The 21,782-nt window shown below is 36.1% G+C and overlaps 1 protein-coding gene across 9 annotated transcripts in view; it reads left to right on the top strand.

The window, feature by feature from the left end:
- LOC102730560 (phosphatidylinositol-binding clathrin assembly protein) overlaps window positions 1–21,782 on the top strand; it is a 41,804-nt gene that overhangs the window by 13,441 nt on the left and 6,581 nt on the right. For 3 of the 9 annotated variants that reach the window (XM_081798986.1, XM_081798990.1, XM_081798992.1), the window contains 7 exons: window positions 3,041–3,148; window positions 4,777–4,908; window positions 5,001–5,031; window positions 5,203–5,302; window positions 7,683–7,706; window positions 9,306–9,365; window positions 10,721–10,825. In XM_081798986.1, coding sequence (XP_081655112.1) covers window positions 3,041–3,148; window positions 4,777–4,908; window positions 5,001–5,031; window positions 5,203–5,302; window positions 7,683–7,706; window positions 9,306–9,365; window positions 10,721–10,825 — 560 coding nt within the window. The remainder of the gene's footprint in view (window positions 1–3,040; window positions 3,149–4,776; window positions 4,909–5,000; window positions 5,032–5,202; window positions 5,303–7,682; window positions 7,707–9,305; window positions 9,366–10,720; window positions 10,826–21,782) is intronic. The other 6 variants (XM_031031118.2, XM_081798991.1, XM_081798994.1 and 3 more) reach the window with 3 other exon arrangements.

The following is a 21,782-nucleotide window of genomic DNA, read 5'->3' as shown; positions in this document are numbered from 1 at the left end:
AAAAATGGAATTTATGAGGACATTTGATAGAAAGTGTGTGTTTAGAATCCAGTGAATTTGCATTTGAATTCCTGTTTGAATTCCAATTCTACTTCCTTACCTGTGTGACTTGAAACAAGTATTTAACCTTTCTAAGCCTATGAAAATTGGGATGATAGTAACTTCTGGGATTGTCATGAGGTTTACATATATGACTGTATAAAATCTAGCACTATGCCTGGCATGTAAAATTATCATTAAAACTACCATTGAAAACCATCTTGTGTATGCAAATCATTTTATATTTGGAATGTAAACTTTTTACCTAAATTATTATATAATCATCAGATACAGCCTTGAACACTTTTTTCATTGCTTTTAGACTTTAAGATTGCCATGGTTGTTCACTTTTTTGGCCCAGCATTTGCTGTGAGAAGCTCAAGAATTTCATATAACTTTAATAGCTGAATAAATATAATTAATTATTATAGCTGTAATAATAGAATTTTCTTTTTCTACCTACTAGTTTATATAATACTTAGGATAAATACTTAAGATAAACTGAAAACCCCTAAAAGATTCTGGAATCACACAATTTGGGGTTTAAGTCTTGATTTTGCCACTTAATAAATCTTTGACCTTGAGTAACATTGTTTAATCTCTCTGTTTCCTCATCTGTAAAATGAGGATAATAATGACTATCACAATAGGGTTATTGTGAGGTTTAAATAATATACTGTTTATAAAGCTCTTACATAGTGTTTAATAGGATTTAAAAGTAGAAGTTACCTTCACAAAAAGTATGAGATCTAATTTATTATGGAACTACCACCAAAATCCCTTAACAAAACAGTACATTTTTCTGGAAGGTGTTTGGAATGCCTCTCTGTCCCCAAAGCTTGTTCATCTTGTGCCTTTCAGTTAATTTATTATTGTCCTCCTGAGATTTGTTCTGCCAGGCAGTGGTTTCTAAATGTTAATCAGTTAGTGATGGTCAGTGGCAGAGTTTTCACTGGGCCTTGGTGAAATGAAAGAGTAGTCAGTTCAATGTCATGATTATTTTAAACAGTTAACCTTAACTCAGAGAGCCTGTTCATCTTTTTTTTTTTGTCCATAAATTTTCTCTTTGAAATGGTGATAGTAGCTTTTAATCTTTGTTTTCAGTAACTTTTAAAAATTAAATCCTAACAGTATCCAAAAAAATGACTTGGGATAAACGGCCCTTAAGTTGATAATGTTCATTGAAATGAAAATGCAGAATTCTTACCTTGAAGATGTGTTACTACTTAAAACATTGTTACTTTGAACTACATTGCTTGCTTCCCTGGGAGTCAGTCAGCTATTACAATTTTTTAAAAATTTCTTTTTACTTTTTGCATACCCAGAGGTGTTTTAAATTTGAGGTGCTAGCTCTGGATTACTTTATATCCTCTCAAACCTTTTATACTTTTAGGTAATAGTCTTGTAATTGCACAGATTGATGCCCCTAGAGACCTCAGGAAATGGCTCCTCTCTTTACAGAAAGTAATAAATGGATTACTATAAAAGATAGGCTTATCTCTGATAATAACGAAATTCTAGAAAGCTAGGATAAAATAGCAGGAGAAAACAGGAATTTGATATGCTATCCAAGTTATAAATTATTGTTCCGTGTATTTTCTAAACTTTGGAGACCAGCCAAGGTACTGTATCCAGAATCATTTAAAGAACAATATGTGTACTTCTTACACTGTGATGGTAGCATGGGCACATAATTAAGCACGGTAGATTTTTGTCTTCCTTGAGTAGATACATCAGTTCTTTTTGTAAGGAGTAATGAGAAGAATCAGTGAGCCTGTGGTGTAATTCTTAAACAGCTTGTACACTTTAAAATGTTGTTAAATTGGTAAGTCTAGAAATCTGGGAACCTCTTGATTGTGTTCTCATTGTATGACCATTGTGGTTTTTTTTTTTTTTTTAAGATTTTATTTATTTGAGAGAGACAGAGAGCTGGAGAGAGAGGGAGAGAGAGAGCACGAGCAGTGGGGAGGGGCAGAGGGAGAGGGAGAAACGGACTGCCCGCCCCTGAGATCATGACCTGATCTGAAGGCAGACGCTTAACTGACTGATCCATCCAGGTGCTCCTGACCATTGTTTTTAAGAGTGGTTTAAGAATTAAGTAATTATGGAATAAAAACTTTTTTAAAAGATTTATTTATTTATTTGAGAGAGTGCATTCGCGTGCGTGCACGAGCAGGGGGAGGGGCAGAAGCAGAGGGAGAGAGAATCCCAAGCAGATTCCCCGCTGAGGGCAGAGCCTGGACTCTGGGCTTGATCCTAGGACCCTGAGATCATGACCTGAGCCGAAACCCAAGAGTCCGCAGCTTAACCAACTGAGCCACCCAGGTGCCCCTGGAATAAGAACATTTTAAAAAATTTGTGCCCTATGGAATACTCATGCTAGATCTAAAATGCTACTTTTAAAGGGGGATCCTAAGGATTAGTGGATTGTAACTTTCAGAATCCTGTTACTTCTCACATGAACTTAAACCATGTTGCATTTAATTAACCATTGAAGGGAGAAAGGAAGGTGAGAGAAATAATGGAAGGTGGGGTGGGGGGAAGACTCCTGGATCTAAGTAGAATCTAAGTAGATTCATATTTTTTAAAGTACCATAGAATACTTAACTTCATTACCAAGTGATCATTTACATTGTGTATATATTTGGCTCCGTGCAAAGTCCTGGAATTTTAGATGTGTTTAGTTTTTTAAAAATCATTAGTATACAAAATTAAGGTAAAAAGATAAGCAAAGATTTTACTTTTGTAATGAAACAAACTTAGTAGTTCAACTTCAGTTGCTCTTTTGTTAGTTTTCTTTGTCAGTAGGATGATTTTGTCATGGAAAATGTCATCACCACAAAAAGATACAGTAGTAGTAAGAAACATTTTGCTTAAAGGATTGGTCTTGTTACTCATTGAGGGAATTTATTGCTTTTTCCATTCTATTGTCATCATTATTAAGAGCTGTAAATGTAGAAGTATGAAAGAATTGAGCTTTTTCCGTTTTGGTTTTTCTTAGGATTCACTCCATCTCCAGTTGCACAGCCACATCCTTCAGCTGGCCTTAATGTTGACTTTGAATCTGTGTTTGGAAATAAATCTACCAATGTTATTGTAGATTCTGGGGGTAAGAAAAAATTGTCTTATTAATATCACTATAATGTTCTCATTTAGATTCTGTGCGAGGACAGATAATAATACTCTTTTGAACATATGTAAATAGATTAAATTGGGGTAGCCAGTGAAGTTGTTCCTCTTCTCCCAGCCACTAGATGAAAACTTGAAGGGATTATTAACTGTTACCCTTTTCTTAGTGGCAGTTTTGACTCTGGGAGGATTTTGTTTCTCCCAGAGTTCAGTGAGATCTTGCTCAGATTAGATTGGTAAATTGCTAATGACTTTGTGTAGAATGTTGTGCTTTGTAGTCATTACAGTTTTTACCTTTACTGAAATGAAATTGGCTTTTTTGAAAAGTAGGAAAATAAAACCTTTGGTACCTGACTTGTTGAGACAGTCTGTACTTAAACAGCTAGAATGTATTAAATATCAGAGCTGTGGGGGCTTTTTGTTATTTTAAGGATGATTCTTTCTGTAGTATGCTTGTTCATTTGTCTTAAAAGAACTTATATAAATTTGTAGAGCCAGGTTTCCATTTGTTTTCATTTAATATCTTGTTAATTTGAAGTTTGTGAAGATTAAGAGTTTCCATAAAATTTACTGTTCTTACCATGGGATGACCTTTGATTTTGGTTAGTAAATAAGTTCAAGTCATTTAAAGAAACATATTGAGGCATTTTTGATTTTATACTATATAATTATACAAAAAGTAAGCAAGCTTATAGAGAGTATGTGTGGACTAAGAATTTTTTTTTTTTCTGTGCAGGTTTATAATTACATTTTTTGATGCATTTGACTTTTTCCTTTTGAGTTTGTCTTTCTGGGAAAAAGGATAAAGTAAATAGAGATCAACTATTCATATTTTGTAAACCACCATTTTTAGTGACTTTCTTTTTCAAATTCTCTGTTATTCCTAGATCATGCTATTGAGTCCTTTAGTGGATTTGTTTGATTGCATTCACTTTACCTTCTCACTTTGGTAGAGAACCTTAAGGGATTTTATTATTTTCATTTCTGAGTAGTGTCCTAGTTTAGTAGATGGTTTAATGTAATTGGAGCATAAAATTAGCAATTTCTTAGGTATAATTTAGGTTAACTGTTTTTAGACAGAAGAAAAGTAATAATCAAATGGTTCATTTTCACTTCCTTTTAATGTAGTGGTTTACATATACCTTACATTCTCCACTCTGAAGAATGTAAAGAGGTCTATAAAATATTTCTTAGAAGAAACATTTTTCAAAGGAACAGAGATGTATTTTTTATCTCTGTTTCTTCAGGTATAAGTGAATCTTCAGAAAATTTTGCCAGTGAGGGGGAGAATTACATTCCATTCCCTTCTCTTTCACAACTTTGGAATAAGGATTGTTTACTCGAATGTTTCTTTCTTCATCCCCTTTAACCTTAATATACTTTTGTCATGAAATAACACATGATTTCTCCCAAAGCAAATTTGCCTTTTCAATCAGTTCACTCTGAAACGGTGAATTTCTCCCTTTTCCATTTAAAGTCATAAATTAATGCCCAGTGTCGTAGAGGACTTTTCCAGCAAACAAGTAGAAAAGGCAGAGATCTCCTATAGAAAGCTGTAGCACCATAAAGTCCCTTACAAATCCTGTTTCATCTGTTTGTAACTTTAAGGCTTTGATGAATTAGGTGGACTTCTGAAACCAACAGTGGCTTCTCAGAACCAGAGTCTTCCTGTTGCCAAACTCCCACCTAACAAGTTAGTATCTGATGACTTGGATTCATCCTTAGCCAACCTTGTGGGCAGTAAGTAGTCTTTGGATTCTTTTAATCTTCTTTACAATAAATTGTATTATAAAAATGAGTCTAGTTTTTAAATGCTTTATTTCCTGTCCTAGATCTTGGCATTGGAAATGGAACTACTAAGAAGTGAGTGTTTTATATGTATTATTTCCCCCATGTACCATTTAGAGGTTGATTTGGCTTTCATCTCAAAAATATGTGTAGAGCTGTCGCATCTTAAATGCTTTTTGTTCACTCTATAGTAAAGAAGCTTTATAATTACAGACATTTAACGTTCTCACTTATGTTTATTTAAAGTGATGTAAATTGGAGTCAGCCAGGTGAAAAGAAGCTAACTGGAGGATCTAACTGGCAACCAAAGGTTGCACCAACAACTGCTTGGAATGCTGCAACAATGGTGAGTTGAAAAAGCTCACAGTAACATGACTAATTTGGGAGAATAACATGAAAATGTTTTTAAAGTGATAGCTGTAAGTAGGAAGATTGTTTATTGAGTTTTAGATATATAAGTAATTTGTATTTTTTTTTTTAAGGAAGCTGATTGACTATATTTGCCAGGTATATTTTAGTAGCTAATATTTATTTAAGGATTACTTTGTGCCAGCCATCATTCTAATAAATAATGTGTGACTTTGTTTTCTGTAATCCTCAAATAAACCTTATGTGGTAGTAACTATTACTGTCCCCATTGTGCAGATGAAATGGAGGCACAGAGTTATTAATAATACACCTAGGATCCCAGAGTTCTTAAGTGATTGGGTAGCTTTTTAGAACCCAGGAAGCCTAACCTCAGAGCATAAACTCTTAAATCATTACCCTCTACTGCTGATCTCAAATTTATTATTTATTTATCTAGAATATAAAACCTTTAGTGTTTTTCTGATCTTACCATTGGTAAGAAACTATACGTGCTTGGTTTTGTTAATATTGTTGAATAGTTCATAGAGTTGATTTTCCTTACTTGCTGTAGTTATATTCTTAAAATCCCCTGAACACTGAACCATTGCTAGGTTCATACATACATACATACGTACATACATACATACATACATACATACATACATATTTCCTCTAGTAATGGCTCATGGTTCAGTGATTTAGTGTTGGGTTGCTTTAACAATGTAAGTGCAGCAAATAAGGAGAATCAACTATACGTGTGTGTGTACACACACACACACACACACACACACCCCTTACATTCATTATCTTAAATCCTAAAAAATTCTCGTTCTGGTAGATGCCTTTTTTTTTTTTTAACACAAAAAAAATCTAGTTCATAAGTGTTAAGTGACTGACTTACCTGAAGCTGCCGCACTAACAGGTGCTAGACTTGAGAATCTCGCTCTATCAGGCTGGCTCCACAGCCAGAGCAGCTTGCAGTGCACTGCACTGTTCCCTGCCTTCTCAGTCCCCTGTGGTCATCGTTATATCCGAGCTGAAACAAGGCAGAACCTCACTTTGTTCAACCTCAGCTGAGAACGAAGGTGTTAGGCAACAAATTTTTCACCACTCTATGCATGTCTGTCAGTGACCTTGAAAGCACCGCAAACATTGATTTTGGGGGTCACAAATTTTAGCAAGTAAGCAGATTTATCCTTTTTTTTTTTTTGTAAATTTAACCACCTTTTTAAGGCAACAGCTCTTCATTGATAGAGTTCACTGCCATTACTAATAATAAATCCTTGCATTTAATTAGCTTGTTAAGTTTTTTACACATACCCTTACTATCTTGAGTCTGTTAACAGTGCATTCTTGGGGAAGTTTGAATTGATAGCATTCCAGTTACAAGAATAAAGTTATGCAGTTTTTCTTTTGTAAGTATAAAGCATCTAGAAAGCAGATTTTAGTTGAAATCCATTCCCTCTGATCTGAATCCAGTGTTTCTCTGCACTGTCACATACCTCACTGACCAGGGGATGACAAGAGGTTAGGTTAGTGGATTTTATAGCCTCAGGTGTGAATTATACATTGATAATACATGAAGACTGTTATAAATCCAAATGCTGATATGAAAATACAGTGAATATTTTCTTATTTTGTATTAAATTGGTATTAACCTATATGAAATATTAGGAGTTTGTAGATAGCACTTGACTTAAGATTGACTACCAGAATATAACAGGCGTTTAACCATTTAGAATTTGTATGTAAGTTGATGATATTTATGGTACTCTGTCAATGTGTGTCATCTCTTAAGAATTTTGTTAAAATATTTGTATGTATGTCATAGAGTTTCTTTTTAATGACTAACATATAGGGCTGGTGATGTGATTCACTACTTAGATAAACTGCTGCTTATGATGTTTCTTTACATTTCTAACCTTTTTATTAATCCATAAACACTGTCAAGGTTTTTGAACTTTTTTAAGTTAAAAAATTCATTGGTATTTTATTAATATATATGATGATGTTAATGCTACAAATTCTTTTAATTACTGCTTGCTTTTTTTCTGAATGGTAGACATATGATGCAACCCTGTTTATATGGGATGCACTGAATTTTGCAGTGTTGACACTACTGATAGATTTTATGTTTTATGATACTTGTAATAAACTATTAGATATGTAAGGGGATTATGCCAGAGACTAAATTTCCCTTGTCAACCTTGATAGTGTTTTAGTATAGGTGTTCTTCCATATCGGAAATACAAGGGATTTTAGGTAGTTAGTGAATGTACATGTGAACTAAAATGCTCTCTGTGTATTTTCTGTTGTGTAAGTACTTGTTCTAATCCAGTGTTATTGCATTATGTAATTGTTCTCCCTGGGAAAAACAGAATGGCATGCATTTTCCACAATACGTAAGTGACCAAAAACTAGCCTTTTTGCAATAAATTGGCATGCTATTAACCACTGCTGTAGCAGAATCTCATAACCTTCCAGCTATTACTTGTTTTCACATTCAGATTTTCAATGTGCCAAAAATTCTTTCTAGCATCTACTGATTTCATGGATGTGTTGCAGAATTGATTCTGATGGTGGCATGGGAAAGACAGATTTTTTTTTCTTGCTTAATATTCTGCCATTTGCTGCCAGATGGCTGGGTGTCTGTGTGTGTATCTGTGCTGCCACTATGCACTTGATGATTTCTGAATGAAGGGAAATGTTGATTGTGGTAATGTTGAAAATAACAATTGCATGAAATCTTACAGGCTTCTGCTGTACTTGGCAGTTTGTCTACTGCTCTTGCAGCTCTCGGTTTTTAAGTAGGGAGAGACCAATAAGTCCTACATGCTCACTCAAATACTAAACATTTAACTATTCACTTTAGTTATGCTTCATTTAACTTCTCCATGCATATGTTCAAATTGCCATATAATTTCAGTTATTTTTTATGTTTCAGCAGTGTTATTGGTCTTTCTCCTGTATTCAGTTTCAGTTTTCATTATAAGATAACACACACACAGGGAATGTTGTTAAGACAGCAAATATATCTAAAATGATTTTGTGCTCAGATTGTGTATTTACGGAGCATGAGGTAGGATAGAAGGCAGAGGGGAACTTGAAACATCTTAGGGCTAGGTGGCTCTTTTAAGAATTAAAGCATAAGTAGATTTAAGAATTTCTTGCCCCTCCAAATTGGTGCTTTGCAGAAGATAGTTTAAATAATTTACAGAGTAAATTAGAAGGAATGCTAATATATGTACTCTGTATAAGAACTGTGTGCGTCATAAAAATAGTCATACTCAGTAGTGTTTTGAAATCTTTGGGGTTCTTTGAAAAAAAGTGAATTGAGGTCCTTAGCATAATTTTTTGGAAGATCAGATTATTAATTGATTTGGGATCTTTAATTTTTTTTTCTTGCTCAAAATACTGAATCACCTAGGAAAACATTCACTAATACTTCCTCTGGGTAAACATTTTTTTTTTTTTTTTTAAGATTTTATTTATTTATTTGAGAGGGAGACGGCGAGAGCACGAGCAGGGAGGAGAGGGAGGGAGAAGCAGGCTCCCCACTGAGCAGGGAGCCTGGACCTGTGCTCCATCCCAGAACCCTGGGATCATGACCGGAGCCAAAGGCAGACACTTAACTGCCTGAGCAACACAGGTGCCCCTGGGTAAACATTTTTTATGATAGTGATAGACTTTAAATTTTAGAATTTTCAGTGGTTTTTTTTTAAATTTGAAGATCTTTAAAGCTGTAAAAAGCACATTGTAATTTTAGATCACTGTTGTATCTAAGTTTAAATGGTATTTCTTTTCTAATAATTCTGCTTTTCTGCTAATTTCGAGGCACTCTTTCATTGAGCATTAATTGACACAGTTATTAATGATCACAAGTGTCACATTTAATCACAGCTGTCTTAGCAATTCTTTTTAGTGGAACTACAGCTATTGATTCCTTGAATTCAGTTGACATGAGTTATACATCCTTGTTTATTTTTTCTCCACCATGTCAGGCACCCCCTGTAATGGCCTATCCTGCTACTACACCCACAGGCATGATAGGATATGGAATCGTAAGTATTTTTCCAGACATAACTTTTTGAAAATAGATTGATTCATATTTAACATGACTTTTTGACGTATTTAATATGACTTGGTGACACACATACCTTTAGTGCCTAACATAGAACCTTGTATCATAGCACTGGTTGTCATAAATATCTCTAGAATAGTCATTATACAGCAGATACCATTTATGAATGTTCACAGTATTACTTGGCTTATTTTTCCCCTCATAACTTTGCTAAGTATTTTATACTTCATTACAAACTCATTTAAACATCAGTGTTAACTCCAACCCTTTATTTGTGTGACCTTACATTAATACCATTGAAGTCTTATAACCTTAATACTGTAGGGGAAGGGAGGAATTAACATTTCTCAATGGTACAGAGAAACTTTCCTATGACAGTGATTGCTACCATGCAGAAATAGTTGTTTTACTTTTAAGCTGCCCACAGTCCACAGTCTACACTGCCCTTACTCTCCCAGCTGTCTTAATATATAGACCCACTTAGATAAGAAATGGAGGGAATGGCTTCAGCCCCCTGTATGTGTGGGAGGAACTGTTCCTGGTAGGACACATCCCGTCACATCCCGTGGGGTTGCTACTGTGCTGCTGTGCTGCTACTTTAGTTACATGTTAGGAAGTAGCTTGGAGTTGAACTGAAAGGTGGAACCTGTAGGAAGGTAAGATTTTAGAGTATGGCATTTTAACCAAAATAATGTAGTGGTGTGTATGTTCTGTTTGGGTACTTATTTGTGTTAATTTTATATCATGGAATAGTAGTATTTAAACAGAGAAATGGTTGAGATCCTATTTTCAATTACTCAAGAATGAACTAATCTCTTCGTGTCTTATTTAAACCTCTTCTTGGTTCTCCCTAACAATAGATGAAACAAAAGGAAAGAACCATAGAGCGTAAACCTCTTCAAAGAATCAACTGTATTCACTTCGGATCGCTTGCATAATGGCATAAGAACTGATAAAGATAGTTTACTTTGAAATATCTTAGCCATTTTACAGTTTCAAGTTTTCCTATGTTTGCAATTTCAAAATTACGAATTTGAAAATTTTGGATTGGTTAAAATTATTTTGTCTGCCATACTGTAGAAAGGTTTAAATTTTGCTTAAATTTAAGCTTTTTCTTTCTTTCTTTTTTTTTTTTTTACAAACCTTAGAAGTGTACACATTTAAGACTTAAAAAAAACTCTTAAGAATTTATAGCTGTCAGTCTCATTTGTATTTAAAAGAATTTTTCCTTTGAGTTAAAGTACTAGTACATTCCATTCCTGTCATCCTTCTTATTTACTACTTAAGGAAGATGTTAGTCGACATTAACTAAATTAATATTTTTCTATTTTTTAGCCTCCTCAAATGGGAAGTGTACCTGTAATGACACAACCAACCTTAATATATACCCAGCCTGTCATGAGACCGCCAAACCCCTTTGGTCCTGTATCAGGAGCACAGGTACTAATGTGCCACATGTGAACTCTTAATGTACCTGATGTGAGAAGGATAGAATACTAAAAATTCCTTTTATACAACTTAAGAAACAAATTATGTTTTTCCCCTTGACGGTGGATGTTATTTGCTTCCTATCTTTATCATCTAAAAGAGCTTTTAAGAATATTGATTTATTTGGAAAGAATGGACAAGCAGATTACAAACATTTAGAATGGAAAATTCTTGACAGCTTGTAGTTGGTCAGTGCAGAGGATTGTTTTTCTGAGGTTAAGGAACCTATTTTCTGTTCATGATTCTGGCTTGCTGTCCTTTGTGAACGCTAGAAACCTTGAACTCAGAGCTCCAGTGTTTTGGCTTGAATGGTGCTACAACAAAGGTGTTGCTCTTGAGATATTTGTGAAACGTGGCAAGTCTACAAAAAGTTGTGAATGTTATTTTTTCATTAGATAACTTCCTGCCACTGAGTATTGTATTTAAAAACAAATTAGTGGGGCGGGGTTGGGGGGTGGGAAGGCAAAAAAACCTTGAAATGCCATGCTGACCTAATTTCTTTAAAGGAGAGACTTTCCTCTTCAAGTGTTTCTAAGGCCCTCTCCCAGTTCCTGAAATTTCACCCCAAATATTCATACTTTTTCATCCCATTACTGTTAGCATTAGGAGAATCTGGATTTAAAAAAAAAAAAAAAGCTTTTCCCCACTATGGTTAGAAGATATGTGCAGTTCTTTGTTACTCGTGGCATACTAGTGGATGAGACACTCAGGAAGTGATGGAATGGCTTCTCATTCTTTGTCTGTGGCCCTGCTCCTGTTGTGTGACACTTAGAAATAATTATGCACAATTGTTAAAGTACTCCTTTCTTACACTGCTTCTGATGCCAACTGATTGGTTACTTTCATGTGTTTAATACTTAGTTGAAAACATTGGTGTGAGCATTTGATAATGGGCTTGTTATTCCTTTCCCACTTGAATACATGTAGTATTTACACTTGCCAATGCCTACAGTGTTAAACTACCAATATTAGTTTGTATTGGTCCAGTTTGAATCTAGTCTCTATGTATTTCATAGACTCATGAACCACTGGCAGTCAATCCTTTTGTTTTTTAGTCTTTTTGAGTATTTAACTCATTTCATAAATTGGCATCTCAGGGAGTACCAGTAACTTGAAGTGGATAGTGAATTTAGTTCTGATTAAAAGGTAAAATCCATGTTCTTTGTAATTCACGCATTTGCCCAGATGCCACTTTTTTCCCCCTTTTTGTTCATGTTAAAGTAACCTTTTCTTCCTGTTCCTTAGTCAAAAGTATTTACAATGAAGATAGATGGGAGTGAGAGTAATTGATGCAGCCATAACTTTTTTATAAGTCCGTTATTTTGTATGTATTTGGTTTTATAAAGTGGATTATGGATGTATATATAGTTTACTTTGTCTTCTTTTACCACTAGTAGTTCTAAATACTGGCTTTGCTAAAGAAATATACTAGATTTTATAATCTTTTAAAATGTTGATGATTTCCCTAACTATTGGTGTAGATGTTTTCTTGAGATTGTATGTCTTCCTCATGTCCTTTATTTTTTCTTTGTTTATACTTTTAAGTCAGATATATATCATTTTTTTTTAAGATTTACTTATTTATTTTAGAGCACATGCGAGTAGGGGGGAGGGGCAGAGGGAGAGAAGCGGACTTCCCACTGAGTGTGAAGCCTGACGCGGGGCTTGATTTTATGACTCTGAGATCATGACCTGGGTCGAAATCAAGAGTCGGATGCTGGGACGCCTGGGTGGCGCAGTCGGTTAAGCGTCTGCCTTCAGCTCAGGTCATGATCCCAGGGTCCTGGGATCGAGTCCCGCATCGGGGTTCTCCCTCTGCCTCTGCCTCTCTCTCTATCTCTCATGAATAAATAAATAAAAAAAAAAAAGAGTCAGATGCTTAACCAACTGAGCCACCCAGGCACCCCTATCATTTATTTAAAAAAAAATTTTTTTTTTCTGTATAGACTAAGTGACTAGCACCTTAAATGTATTTAAGAGAAAAAGCCTTAATCCAGTGCTATAAATTTACCAGGAACTGCTGACTACAGTAAGTTTTTCCCCGATGTGCAGCTGACCTTATATCCCCAGTCTCGGTCTTGTCTTGCAGGTTCCTGTCTCATAAACAGAATACATTATAACCTTAAGCTTGGATACCTCAACCTGACTTTTCCAAGCACTTATTATCTCACCTTCTTCTCAAAATAATTTTTAAGGTAGATGGGCCTACTATCACCATCCCATTTTATAGATAGAGAAAGCTGAGACTTGGAAAGGTTCTTCAACTAAGTAAATTGCTGAAATGCAACTTATCCCCAGGAATCCCTGGTTTCTGGTCCAATGCTCATTTGTAACACTTTGCCTCTCTACTAATGGGATTGGGCCCATATGCCTACTACACTAACACTGTCTTCCTTTTGGCAGCAGTGAACCACTCTGCAAATCTTTGGGTTTCCTGCTGGATTATAAACTACATTTATACATTTCAGAATATAACTTCTGTAGATGTCAAGAACATCTTCTGTAGTTTTAGGAATGCTTTTAACCTTACTCAAACATTTTATATGAATTTTGCTTAAAAAGAAAAAAACAGGGGCGCCTGAGTGGCTCAGTTGGTTAAGCGGCTGCCTTCGGCTCAGGTCATGATCCTGGAGTCCCAGGATCGAGTCCCGCATCGGGCTCCCTGCTCTGCAGGAGTCTGCTTCTCCCTCTGACCCTCCTCCCTCTCATGCTCTCTGTCTCTCATTCTCTCTCTCTCAAATAAATAAATAAAATCTTTAAAAAAAAAAAAACATGGTTTAAAAAATTGTAGTAAAAAATCTGCCTTTATAAAAAGTAGTGGCCCCCTAGCATCTGCTCTTATTCTCTTTTATATCCTCTTGCCTTCTAAAAATCCCCATAACTCACTGAAACACCAAAAAAGTACAAGAGTTTCCATGGGCATGAAAAGAGACAGTGACAGAAATACCTTTTCCTAATGAAATTATGCCAGAAGAGAAGAGAATGAGAACATTAGAGTAATAAGTTTCAAGTTAAGAAATAAAATTTGATGTTAGTACTTAACTCTAAATATAGATTGAAGAAAGCACATGAAGGAAGCAAATGGATAACTAGGAAAAGAGAAAATCAGGTGGCAGTGAACTGGCTCAGAAAAGCTTCAGTCAGTTTCAATCAATTGAAAATCAGACTCTCAGATTTTTTTTTTTTAAAGATTGTATTTATTTATTTTAGGGAAAGAAAGCACAAGCAGGGGGAGGGGCAGAGAATTTCAAAAGGACTCCATGCTGAGACTCTCATGACCCTGAGATCATGACCTAAGCCGAAATCAAGAGTTGGATGCTTAACCAGCTGAGCCACCCAGGCTCCCCAGGATCTCACATCTTTTAATGTTACTTTTCATTTCTTTTCCCCTTTGTTCTCCCAACTGTGCATCACAAAGCCCCATTAATTGTTTCTCTGCTATCATTAGATCCATCCTTCTTGCTTTCTACAGCCTTCACCCAGATTGGAACCCTTTATCTCATGCTTATTTTACAACAGTCTAGGGAGACTGTGTTTCTTGCCTTTCTAATTTAATCCATTCTGTAGATACTGGAATAATCTTCTATGGGCAGTATTTTTAGCATCTTATCTCCATATTTAGAAATCTAAGGAAGTGAATCTAAATATAACTGAACATATAAGCCATCCCCTTAGCTTTCCTTCTTTCTTAACAGCTACCTCACAGAGTCTCCATATCTGTAAGAGTAATAGTGAGTAAACAGAACACTCAGGTTCTTCAATTCCCATGCCTTTACAATTCTCAGTAAGTATCCAGTGTTTTGCTGCTTGTCTTTGCCAGAAAGCCTTCATCTGTCATAAAGTAGATTTATTCTTCATTCTTTTTTTTCCTTTGATAATGTTTTTAGTTTTTTAAGGTTTTATTTTAATTCCAGTTAGTTAACATACAGTGTTATATTAGTTTCAGGTGTACAATATAGTGATTCAACTTACATACCTTACCCAGTGCTCATTCTTTACTTATTCTTTAGTCCTCTCTCATCCCTTTCCAGTACTTCTGAGATCTGAAGTTCTTTTCCTTATCCTGCATTATTTTTCTTTATAGAAGTTACTATATTACCTGACATCTCTTTGTCCTGTCTGTCTATCCATCTATCCATCCATCCATCCATCCAGTCTGCAAGAGACTCCTGGAGTGGATTATAAGCCTCGTAGAGGCAGGCTTCTATGTGTTTGTTTACTTCTGTGTCCCTGGTTCCTAGAACAGTGCCTGACTCATAATAGTTTTGAACATTGTCAAACAAGAACATTGTCAAACAAGTGAATCTGGTTGAGAACTAACCTTTTCTATTATGTAACTTACTTGTTCTTCATTGAACTCTCTTTTCACTTATAACCATTGTGTAATAATTCATAGCCATATTTAAAATTGGTTTAATTTGTTAGCTAATAGTTACTGTAAGCTAAAATATCACATGACAGTCACCTAAGAAATGAAGATACACCTTTAATTTCATGATTGAATATTTTTAATAATTAAAAATTATGCTGTTTATTTTTTTTAAGATTTTATTTATTTATTTGACAGAGACACAGGGAGAGAGGGAACACAAGCAGGGGGAGTGGGAGAGGGAGAGGCAGGCTTCCTGCAGAGCAGGGAGCCTGATTCGGGCTCCATCCCAGGACCCTGGGCTCAGTCCTTCCCAAAACTACACAAGATGTTCTTGACATCTACAGAAGTTATATTCTGAAATGTGTAAATGTAGTTTATAATCCAGCAGGAAACCCAAAATCTGAGCTGAAGGCAGATGCTTAATGACTGAGCCACCCAGGCAGCCCTAAGCTGTTTATCTTTGAATTAGGTGAGATTTTTTTCATGCTTTAGTGTTCAATGGTTCTGAGCCAGTCCCTTGGATTAATTTTGCCCATTCAAATGCTAGTTGTAGGGGCGCCTGGGTGGCTCAATCAGTCGTTAAGCATCTGCCTTGGCTCAGGTCATGATCTCAGGGTCCTGGGATCGGCCCACATGCTCGACAGGGAAGCCTGCTTCTCCCTCTCTCACTCCCCCTGCTTGTGTTCCCTCTCTCACCGGGTCTCTCTCTGTCAAATAAATGAATAAAATCTTAAAAAAAAAAAAATGCTAGTTGTAACCAGAATAATTTTTCTTAGTGAATTACCTTTTAGTTCTCTCATTATTTTCCTCCCTTTTTTCATTTGGATTCAAAATTCCTTGAGGACAGAGAAAACATGGTAAACAGTAATTTAAATGTAAAATGAAATCCCATCAAAATAAAATCTTTTAATCAAATCCCAGTTCTACACCTATTGCCAAAAATCTTTCCCTGATCCTTGAAGTGCTTTTTGGGACCTATTACTTACCCAGGGCATAACTTGTATCTTCTGGTCTCTTGCTTGCTTACTTGAAATTAATATTTTTGAGAGTATCTCAGCCCTACCAGATATGTTTATCTTATTGCCATTTAGTGAGGCATTCCAAACAGTTGTGTTCTGTGTCCTACATTATATCTAGGTTACTTTAAGTGCTGCATTAGTGTTAGCTAATACATTCCAGATGGCTCTTAGCTCAGACTAGACTACTCTGTTCTTTAGGATATTGTCTTTAATTTAATAGACTACAGTGTAGTATTGAAATTATGCCTTCCTATACACTCACACTGTTCTCCCCTCATTTTTTGTGCTGGCTTATTCTGTGACTTTTAGGTATTTTTATGTAACTGTTAGTTGCTTAAAAAGATGGGGATTATGTTCTTCTGTTTCATGCCCAGTATTTTAGCTTTTAAGAAAAAAAATATGTTTTGCATTAGTGTATCTTCCTAGATGTTTGACTACATGGAAAATACTAGATCCCTGTGGTTAGTGATTTTTTTTTTTCCCTCTTTCATGCTTCCTCCCAGTTTTGCTCACTGTTTGATGGCTTTTTATGAATCTGTTTGTTTATTAACTTGAGGAGAATGGGGACTCTTACTCCTTCTCTTAATAGTGTTTTATATAAATCTTACTGGCACTTAATGGTATATACATTGAAATGTCCATTGCTGACCAATAGTTTATTAAACTCATTCTGCATTGCATTATGCAGCTTTTCTGTTAAAAGCATGAAGACAGTTAATCTAGTTAGTTTCAGTTTTCTTTTGAAGTCACTATGATGTGCAATAATATTCTTTTAGTGGATGTTTATTAGGCAGTTTAGATGTTGTTGAAGATCTTGGGGGGAGTGGGTGTTATGTTAGTTATATTCTTTTTTTTTTTTTTTAAAGATTTAGTTGAGAGAGAGCACGAGACAGGGGGGAGGGTCAGAGGGAGAAGCAGACTCCCTGCTGAGCAGGGAGCCCGATGCGGGACTCAATCCTGGGACTCCAGGATCATGACCTGAGCCGAAGGCAGTTGCTTAACTAACTGAGCCACCCAGGTGCCCCTGTTAGTTATATTCTTATCACTTCCTTGTATGAGAAACTTACTCTGATCCCATACCAATCTGTTTTCCCAAAAGCAATATAAAAACCAGAGTGTTACGTAAGGGTATTTAATTTTTAAAATAAGCTATTAAAAGTTTTGTTGGTTTTTTGATTGGTATTGGTTTTTGTTTCGTTTTGTTTTAGTGGAGGGTTGCCAGTTTTATTTATGGAGGATATGGCTAAAGACACAAAATGGCTGCTGTGTTTTGTTTGTAACAGCCAATTTTAAGTAAGTCTGACATCAGTTAAGTGTCTGAAAGGAAACAATGGCTTGTTGTGAGTGCCTTTTACCCTTCTAAATAGGGACACTGTTGGATATAAGAATAATTCAAGTCTTAAAAAAATTGCCTTTTTAATGACTTTCTTGTGTGTCAGAACTAGTGGCTCTTTTTGCTATTAGGCTTAGTTTCTTAGTCTTTTCTCTTTTTCTTTCTTCTTTTTTTTTTTAACTTTCCTGGTGTGTTAATTCTGGGTGTTGGCAGTGCCTCTTCTGTCAGCTGATCTGCCCAGCTGGATTTCTGTGAAGAAGGTCTTTTGCCTTGTCAGCAGTGCATTATGCTCATTTATCCTTGCCTCCTAGAAGAGATCATGAGGGAGTTTACTTTGGGAATTGGGGATTTAATACCATAGGTGAGAGTGGTTCTGTAGTCCCTGGGGCATACCTGAATCAGTCAAAACAAAAATTTGAGGAGTCCCATCTGCTGACAATTAATGTTAATAAGACAACCTATAGAATAAGGCCTTTTTACTGGGTTTTTGCTAAGGACATTCTTTCTAAAAGGTAGAGATCTAATTTCTTGTCTTAAAACCAGAACATATTCTTAAAATCTTGAATGACTGTAAAGTTCTACCTCCGTGATGAACATCAGTGACCATATACAGCACTGTGTGGATGGAAAATATAGGGGTGTATTGACTGTCTAATATTTACTGAAGTCCCTTTAAAAAAATTATGTCTCTCTTACCACTTTAACTTTTACCTGTATGTTAAATATAGCCATAAATTTTAGCTGAGTTGAAATTAATTGGGATAGCAGATTTTAGAGAGGAAACAAAAGCACCTGCCTTGGAGTCAGCAGATCTGCATTAGAGTCTACTGTTCGTGGCATGGGACTGCCCATAACAATGTATACCACAAACTTGATGGCTGAAAACAGGGCCCCAGAGCCATGCTCCTGCCAGATCCTCTGGAGGAAGATCCTACCTTTCTTCTTCCACAGAGGGAAAGAGGTAGCCCCAGTCATGTTTTGGTTTGCAGCTCTAGCACTTCTAGCGTCTTCCTGTGTCTGTCTTCATGTGGCATTTCTCTCTTATAAAGACACCAGTCATTGTATTAGAGCCCTTTTAATGACTTCATCTTAACTTGATTACATCTTCATAGACACTGTTTCCAAATAAGGTCACATTCATAGGTCCTGGGGATTTTTGTGAGAGGACACAATTCAATAGTGTCAACTCCTCATTAACCAAGTGTTTCAGGGCAAGTTGACTGTGTAACTTGGATGAGGCTCAGGTTTTTTTTTTTTTTTTAAGATTTTATTTATTTATTTGAGAGAGAAACAGCATGAGAGGGGAGAGGGTCAGAGGGAGAAGCAGGCTCCCTGCTTAGCCGGGAGCCCGATGTGGGACTCGATCCCAGGACTCTGGGATCATGACCTTTGCTGAAGGCAGTCGCTTAACCAACTGAGCCACCCAGGCACCCGAACCTCAGTTTCCTAATCTTTAAAATGGTAATTTTACTTTGTGTATAAGTTTGCTATAAGGATCAAAAAGAAATATTTGAAATTGACTTAGGAATGTGGAGGTTTATTTTTCTTTATTGATTATTTTAAGGAACTTTTTTGTTTTTAGAAGAAAATTATATAAGGTTGCCTTATTTTCAGTGCTTATCTCTGTTCCCAAATTCTAATTTAATTTGTTCTAATCTAATACAGTTTATATTTCTTTCCATGCATTACAAATAATCTTGATTGTAAATAATTCATGCTTCATTATTTTGAAACCTTAATTATAACTCTTATCTGACAATGTCAGATAAATACATGGACACAGGCCACGGTGGTAACAGGGTGGCCCTGCTGAGCATGGTCTGCTTTAGGGCGTGAATCATCCATATGCACAGTAGACTGTGGACACTGTTCACAGGAACCAAGCCACATCATTCTTCAGGAATGTATCAGCAGCACTTTAATTGGTTCAACCTTTGTGGAATGTAGTGTTACCAAGAAATATAAGACTTTAGTTTATAATAATTAAGATATTTATTTGAACCAAATAAATAAGTTTATCTGTTTTGTGGGGAGGGGAAAACCTTTTTTGAAATGTCTAAGTCTAAAATTCTCTCCTTAGACATTTTTAGTGGAAATTCAATATATAAATCAGGTAAAAGCGGGTAGCCTAAATAAAGTTCATATGGAACACAGTTTGGAAATTTTTTTTTTTAACCAAGCTGGAGTGCCGTATTTCCAATAAATGGCAAATAAGGGGTGTATTATAGGCACATTTAATTAGTACTTTGTCTTATAGTAAGAAGTTGATATAGTAGGAATCAGCAGTTTAAGTGGGACTTTAAAAGGACTTCTCTCTTTTTTTTTTAAGATTTTATTTATTTATTTGACAGAGACACAGCGAGAGAGGGAACACAAGCAGGGGGAATGGGAGAGGGAGAAGCAGGCTTCCCACAGAGCAGGGAGCCCGATGTGGATGCGGGGCTTGATCCCAGGACCCTGGGATCATGACCTGAGCCGAAGGCAGATGCCTAACAACTGAGCTACCCTGGCATCCCTAAAAGGACTTCTCTTATCCTTGGAAGTACTTCTTATATACAGAAGATGTTTATTTTTAGCTATGTCAGTTAATATTTTCTCCCATCAGTTTATGAAATCTTGTGATCTATTTCCCTCTCCCCAGTTTGGCTTTCTTTAACTGTTTGTCAGTTTAGGTTGCCATAATTCTAATGAGATGACTTTAGATGTCATTTTAGAATAACTTACAGCTTCTGTGTTAACAGTTTTTAAATTATTATAGACTCTAGCGGTAGTCTGATGCCCCTAAGATGAGCAATGCTTTGAGGGTGATAGGAGTAATGTTGGCATAACTTTGTGATGTTACTGATGGACAGAGGCCCAACATGGGGTTACGTTAAACACAAACCCAAGAAGCAGCTGTTAGAGGCAGTAGACTAAACCTACATACAGGGCAGGCCCTCTATATACAGTAGAGAAATCCTCTCTTTTAGCCATACTTCCCAGAGACACCTGAGGAATAGCATCATCTTTTAAAGATTTTGTTTATTAGAGAGCAAGAGAGAGGAAGAGAGAGGGCACTAGAGGGGGGAGGGTCAGAGGAATAAGCAGATGCCCTGCTAAGGAGGGAGCCCAATGCGGGGCTTGATCCTGGGGCTCAGGGATCATGACCTGAACCAAAGGCAGACAGATGCCCAACCCACTGAGCCACCCAGGCGCCCCAGAGCATTGTCTTTAATAATGCTACACTGTATATTTATATCTCTATGCAACTGGATCCAGTTATGCCACTAGTGTCCTGGCCATGTTCTAAACATTATCCAAAAACAACTTCCTGTTCTGATGTTCTGTAACTCTGTGTTCAGTTTATAACCAGTGTTTCTGTCTCTTAATTGTTTTGATTGCACAGCATTATCAGGAAAATATTTTTTAAGCATGTACCCTTGTACATATAGCTAATGTATATCTATAAATTATATATTCCTACAACAATATATTAGGTACGTTTAAAAACAAAAATAGAAGTGTTAAACAGGTAAAAATTAAGAGAGAAGTTCTAGTATTTTCTTCTAATGTCCTACTTTGGAGATTATTTTTATTTTTATACAGAGCTCGTTTTATCACCAAAAAGCATTTTAATTTAACATGTTTTAGAATGCTTACTATGTGTAAGTCATTGCTAGTTTCTGAACAAGAGACAGGTAAAATATGTTTCCTACATCTAAGGAGCCTAAGGGTGAGTATAATATGGACACACATGTGACTGGTTGATAGCAGAATAAGAACCATTATAAGAGAAACAGTGTTGAGAACACTGTGGAGAGCAAGAGCGACACAGATTTGATGACATTTGAGCTGGGCTTCTTATATAAGAATAGATAAGCTTTTGATTGTAGGTGATAGGGAAGTTTGAACTAGTATTTGAGCTATTGTTATTTGAGCTACTAATATATGCCAGGCAGTGTACTGGATGCTTTTTGTATATTTTCATTTAATCCTCAAAACAGTCTTTTTTTTTTTTTTTAAAGATTTTATTTATTTATTTGAGACAGAGAGAATGAGAGACAGAGAGCATGAGAGGGAGGAGGGTCAGAGGGAGAAGCAGACTCCCTGCCGAGCAGGGAGCCCGATGCAGGACTCGATCCCGGGACTCCAGGATCATGACCTGAGCCGAAGGCAGTCGCTTAACCAACTGAGCCACCCAGGCGC

Source organism: Leptonychotes weddellii, chromosome 11, assembly GCF_054177405.1.
Source record: "Leptonychotes weddellii isolate Sample4059 chromosome 11, ASM5417740v2, whole genome shotgun sequence".
NCBI lineage: Eukaryota > Metazoa > Chordata > Mammalia > Carnivora > Phocidae > Leptonychotes > Leptonychotes weddellii.
Note: the sequence above shows the minus strand (reverse complement) of the source record. Positions and strands in the feature narration are given on the sequence as shown.